Source organism: Girardinichthys multiradiatus, chromosome 10 (assembly GCF_021462225.1).
Source record: "Girardinichthys multiradiatus isolate DD_20200921_A chromosome 10, DD_fGirMul_XY1, whole genome shotgun sequence".
NCBI classification, from domain to species: domain Eukaryota; kingdom Metazoa; phylum Chordata; class Actinopteri; order Cyprinodontiformes; family Goodeidae; genus Girardinichthys; species Girardinichthys multiradiatus.
The window spans coordinates 7,870,999-7,876,998 of NC_061803.1; the positions used below are offsets into that span (position 1 = coordinate 7,870,999).

The window sequence follows — 6,000 nt, forward strand, 5'->3', positions numbered from 1 at the left end:
TTAATCTTTAAACCTTAAGAAATCAAACAAGGAGACTGGAGTTTGAGCCGACAATCCTCTTTAGTATTGAGAGAGCCTTTATTTGTTTTTCTTTTCCTAAAATGAGCAATGATGTTAACTTTCTGCAGATTGAAGAGAGGAGTGGCTAAATATTCCCAGACCTGTTAGTATATTATTTCTGCTTGGACAATAATCAGATTTAAAAATCACTAGTTCACAGCTCCTAATTTACCTCAGATCATATTTGCTCCTAACACAGTTCATAAGAAGCTTCAGACATCATTATGCTAAAAAGCCAAAAACAAAACAAAAATACAGATCTGTTTTAAAATAAAGAAAAAGCATGCTTAAAAATCTTAGTACTGTGGTGGAAAATAACTCTGCGGTTTTGAGAGCCTTTTCTATGCAATCTTTTAGGAAACATGAGATTAGTTTAATTTTTGTGTTGTACCACTGTCCAATCAGAATCTTTCTTACCTTCAAAAATAACCCAATTGATCATCTCGCTCAGTGCACACAAACACATTCCAGTTCGTATTTCCTCAATTCAACACAACAGTCTGACACACACTCGCACACAGGAAATATGCACAAATATGCAAAAACAATCCACTACAAGCCACTTCACCCTATATACAACAAATGCATTTTATTTTCGCTTAAGTAATTAACAATCCAACCGCATTTTTAAGTCAGAATGTGTGTTCAAATATTCAAAGTCGACTGCACTTCTCCGTGACTTGTGTAATTCCTCCGTTTGTCCACTAGATGGGGACTTTAACCCCTGTAACATTTCTTAGGGACTTTAACCCTTGTAAAATTTCTGAGTGAATCATTCACCTGTTTTCTTTAAAAAATCAGATAAATTACTCGTCTGGACTCTAACCAATGCCAATTATTCGTGCCTTGCCAGTTGCTGGTTCCTTATGTTATGTTATGTGTATGTGCGATCTCGTGTGTTTGCTACCCTGTCTGTGTCCTGTCATGGATAATAAAGACTCATCTTACCTGAAAACCTCGAGCTTCCAGAGTTCTTCTCTGCATTTTGATCCATTAAAAACCCACTTTATGACTAAAGGAACCAGCCAACTGGACCAAGCGGGAGGAATGGGGAGGGAATTTAAGAGAGGTGAAGTCCTCATAAAACTGTTTACCCACCTTGCTCCCAGCTCCCCATGGAGAAGGCTGGAGATAGCTGGGAGCCTCCAAGACTGGCTCGAGGCGAGGAAGGATTTTTTCCCTGATCCTCGGATCCACCGCACCATCGAGGCCGATCAACAAAGGGCCCTGGGAGAAATTGTCGCTTCAATGAGGAGGCGTCCTACCCTCTCCTCCATTCGCCTCACCACTGAAGCTGGAGGCGGCTTTCTGGATCATGTTTTAGCTCCTGATCAGCCATCGCCACTGCTTCCGACTCCTAATCCTATTCTTGGTGCAGTTTCGGAGGGGTTCATGGATGAATCGCCTCCACTTCCTGCTCCTGTTCCTGGTTCTGTTCCGGAGGGGTCCCAAACCGAGCCGCCCTCACACTTTGTTCTTATTTGTGAGGGGCTCATGGATGGACTGCCTCCACTTCCTGCTCCTCTTCCCGGTCCTGTCTTGGAGGGCTCCGTGGACGAACTGCCTCCATCCCTGATTCCCCTTCCGGAGGTGTTTGTGGAGGACCTGTCTCCACTTCCTGTTCCTGTCCCTGAGGGGTGCGAGGACATATCCTCTCCACCCGCTGTGTCTCAGTGGCTCCGCCGCAGATATCCACGGCCTCACCGAAGGTCCCAGTGGTCTCCGCACCGCTCCACCGTGGGTTCTCCCGGTCCCGCCGCCGGCTGTCAGATCTTCTACTCCTACGTCGCCGGCCTGCTGATTGCCTGCCGCCTGAAATCAGGCTCCTCTCATGTGGAACCAGCTCCCAGTTTTAGTCCGTGAGGCAGACACCCTGTCTACTTTTAAGGCTACGCTTAAAACTTTCCTTTTTGATAAAGCTTATAGTTAGAGTGGCTTAGGTTATCCTGAGCTATCTCAGTAGTTATGCTGCTTTAGGCTTAGACTGCTTAGACCACTTTCACTCACTCTGCTATATTGTCATACTACTCTCCAATTTTGCATTATTTGCTGTTATTTCAACTTCTAATATTATGTTCTCTCTCTCTTTTTTTTCTCTTCCCAGAAACTACATCTGGCCTGGCACTGTGTTTAGCTGTGGTACCTTCCTAGAGGGGGGCATTGGCCAAGCTCCTGCTGGCAACAACTTCATGCTCACCTTATACAGATGATACACTTGGCCCTGTCTTTCAGTGTTAACCATGTCTCTCCTAGACATACAGTAGCTACTGGCTGAGCTTCTACTTTTACTAACTGTATGTGCTTTCTTTCATACTCAAGTCTTGAAAACTGGCTCAGAGTTCACCTGCTTAGCTGTCTTTCTCTCCTAGATAAAACCACTAAAGGAGCTATAACCAGTAATGCTTTACGTTTCTTTCCCATATAAAGTACTCCTGGATCAGTGCTTCTTTGTTCTTTGTGTCTCTGCTCTGTTCTCTCAAACCCCCAGTCGGTCGTGGCAGATGGTGGCTCACACAAAGCCTGGTTCTTCTGGAGGTTTCTTCCTGTTTAAAGAGGAGTTTTCCTCTCCATTGTCGCTACATGCATGCTCAGTTTGAGGGATTGCTGGAAAGTCAATGCAAGCGACTGTCCACTGTCTCTACATGCTCATCAAGGAGGAGTAAATGCTGCAAGTCTCTGACTCGATGCAATCTGCAAGGTTTCCTTCTATAATAAAACTTTTAACCAATTTGAATGATAAACTGAATCTGACTGCACTGTTTGATAGTTAGGATTAATTGGAATGTATGTACCTGATCTGATAGTGCATAATCTTAAAGGGGAGGAAAGATGTTGTCAAATTTTTCATTTAAAAATCTCAAAACATTGGCGTGCATTCGCAATCAGCCTCCTTTACTCTGATACTCCTAAAAATATCCATTACAACCAATTGTTTTGTCACGTAACTATTAAAGAGTTCCCCTGTGTGTAATTTAATCTCAGTATAAATACAGCTGGTCTGTGAAGGCCCAAAAGGACAACAACCCCGAACATACAGCCAAGCTACAATAGGAAAGTTTAATGTGTTGGAATGGCCGAGTCAAAGTGCTGATCTAAAACCTATTGCAAAATCTGTGGCAAGACTTGAGAAGTGATCCTGACAGATGCTTTTAATCCAATCTTATTGGTCTTGAGCTATTTTTCAGAGACAAATGAGCAAAGTTTTAGACTTTTAATGTGAAAAGCCAGCAATAGAAACATACCACAAAAGACGTCCAGCTGTAACTGAAGCAAAAGGTTACTCTACAAACTACTGAGCCAGAGGTAGTGAATAAAACCACATGCCACCATAAGATTATTTTGCAAGAAATTTGGAAAACCATCTATTATTTTACTTCCACTTCACAATTATGGACTTTGTGTTGGTTTATCAAATAAAATCCAGCAAATGTAGATCCAAGTATGTGGTTGTAATGTGACAAAATACAGTATGTTTCCAGGTGCATGAACACTTTTCCAGTATAGCTGAACAGGGAGATTATTATGTAAATGCTTTTTATCTTTCTTTACATACACTGTCCTCTTAATGCAGGGATTAAAGCATGTGCACTAAATTAACACACGAATAAGGATTTCCCGTGACTCAGAGGATGCCAGAGATACAAAGGTTTTTTATTATCTTTTCATTGAGTACCTAGTATTTATTTTGCCTTTGTTTACTGCTCATACACCTTTTACTTACTGGAAAGACGTGCAAAAGTCCTTGTCATGTGCTGGAGTCTGTCTGCAATCTTAATGCGCTGTAGCATTAATCTCAGTTGATTTTTAATTAACCTTTTCACACCTCAAACCAAGTCTTTATGTGAAATGGTGTCCCATTCTTTAAAGTGTTAAAGAGCACATGTCTGTGAGAATCTCACCGAGTTGTACCTGACTGAGAATGTACAGGGGTTGGACAATGAAACTGAAACACCTGTCATTTTAGTGTGGGAGGTTTCATGGCTAAATTGGACCAGCCTGGTAGCCAGTCTTCATTGATTGCACATTGCACCAATAAGAGCAGAGTGTGAAGGTTCAATTAGCAGGGTAAGAGCACAGTTTTGCTCAAAGTATTGAAATGCACACAACATTATGGGTGACATACCGGAGTTCAAAAGAGGACAAATTGTTGGTGCACGTCTTGCTGGTGCATCTGTGACCAAGACAGCAAGTCTTTGTGATGTATCAAGAGCCACGGTATCCAGGGTAATGTCAGCATACCACCAAGAAGGACGAACCACATCCAACAGGATTAACTGTGGACGCAAGAGGAAGCTGTCTGAAAGGGATGTTTGGGTGCTAACCCGGATTGTATCCAAAAAACATAAAACCACGGCTGCCCAAATCACGGCAGAATTAAATGTGCACCTCAACTCTCCTGTTTCCACCAGAACTGTCCGTCGGGAGCTCCACAGGGTCAATATACACGGCCGGGCTGCTATAGCCAAACCTTTGGTCACTTATGCCAATGCCAAACGTTGGTTTCAATGGGGCAAGGAGCGCAAATCTTAAGCTGTGGACAATGTGAAACATGTATTGTTCTCTGATGAGTCCACCTTTACTGTTTTCCCCACATCCGGGAGAGTTACGGTGTAGAGAAGCCCCAAAGAAGCGTACCACCCAGACTGTTGCATGCCCAGAGTGAAGCATGGGGGTGGATCAGTGATGGTTTGGGCTGCCATATCATGGCATTTTCTTGGCCCAATACTTGTGCTAGATGGGCGCATCACTGCCAAGGACTAGTGAACTATTCTTGAGGACCATGTGCATCCAATGGTTGAAACATTGTATCCTGAAGGCGGTGCCGTGTATCAGGATGACAATGCACCAATACACACAGCAAGACTGGTGAAAGATTGGTTTGATGAACATGAAAGTGAAGTTGAACATCTCTCATGGCCTGCACAGTCACCAGATCTAAATATTATTGAGCCACTTTGGGGTGTTTTGGAGGAGCGAGTCAGGAAACGTTTTCCTCCACCAGTATCACGTAGTGACCTGGCCACTATCCTGCAAGAAGAATGGCTTAAAATCCCTCTGACCACTGTGCAGGACTTGTATATGTCATTCTCAAGATGAATTGATGCTGTATTGGCCGCAAAAGGAGGCCCTACACCATACTAATAAATTATTGTGGTCTAAAACCAGGTGTTTCAGTTTCATTGTCCAACCCCTGTACATCTGCTGAGTCAGTAGGTTGTTTTCTTTTATGAGATCCCACATCCCTGTCACCGAGAAGTCTTTTCCAAGCTGTAAATTCACCCAAACAGACAGGTAATCTAACTCACAGAACAAAGAACGCAGGAAGAGGTGTGTTTGTCATGGTCGTGAAAAAACAAGATTATCTTTGTTATTGTGTTTAGTTCTCCATGAACACTTTAGGTGTTGTCCCTAAAGCACCTCCTAAAGCCGAACAGAACAACATACAGAATCATACATGTAATATTATTTCTTTTCCACAATTTATCTTGGATTTTATATCATAACCCAACAAAAAGTAGTGCATCCACTAAGGAGGAGCAAATACTATGTAGAACCACCTTTCAGTGCAGTCACACCTGCAAGTGTTTTAAGGTGCGTCTCAACAGCTTTACGCATTTGCAGACCAACATATTTGGCTTATTCATCTTTGCGAATAGCTCAAGCTCATTTGTATTGAATGGATAATGTTTGTAACTTTGAAATCTTGCCATAGATTTACAACTTAATCCTGGTCTGGACTTTAATTAGGCCATTCTGACCTATAATTTTGCTTTAATCTAAAACCAATCCATTTCAGCTTTGCCTGTAGGGCCGTTGCTCTGCTGGAAGGTGAACCTCCACCCCAGTCACCAAATCTTTTGGAGAGTCCTACAAGCTTTCTTCCATAGGTTGCCTTGTACTGTATTTAACTCTGCCCATCTTCCAGACTGTCCTATATAT

At 42.7% G+C, this 6,000-nt stretch overlaps 1 protein-coding gene across 2 annotated transcripts; it reads left to right on the forward strand.

The window, feature by feature from the left end:
• Window positions 1-950: 950 nt before the first annotated feature.
• On the forward strand, window positions 951-2,503 carry LOC124875648. Of its 2 annotated transcripts, none has more exons than XM_047377922.1 (2): window positions 951-1,919; window positions 2,165-2,503. In XM_047377922.1, the coding sequence occupies exons 1-2, from the start codon at window positions 985-987 to the stop codon at window positions 2,268-2,270; spliced, it is 1,041 nt and encodes a 346-aa protein (XP_047233878.1). In that variant the 5' UTR covers window positions 951-984; the 3' UTR covers window positions 2,271-2,503. The 2 variants fall into 2 exon arrangements, with proteins under 2 accessions (XP_047233878.1, XP_047233879.1); XM_047377923.1 differs by having other exon boundaries at window positions 951-1,915.
• Window positions 2,504-6,000: the final 3,497 nt, after the last annotated feature.

What these genes read in the sequence shown, in the direction of transcription:
- LOC124875648 (XM_047377922.1), top strand. Translation starts at nt 985, where the DNA reads ATGGATAATAAAGACTCATCTTACCTGAAAACCTCGAGCTTCCAGAGT. An exon ending in CCAGCTCCCAGTTTTAGTCC is followed by an intron (nt 1,920 to 2,164) that starts GTGAGGCAGACA and finishes TTCTCTTCCCAG; the next exon opens with AAACTACATCTGGCCTGGCA.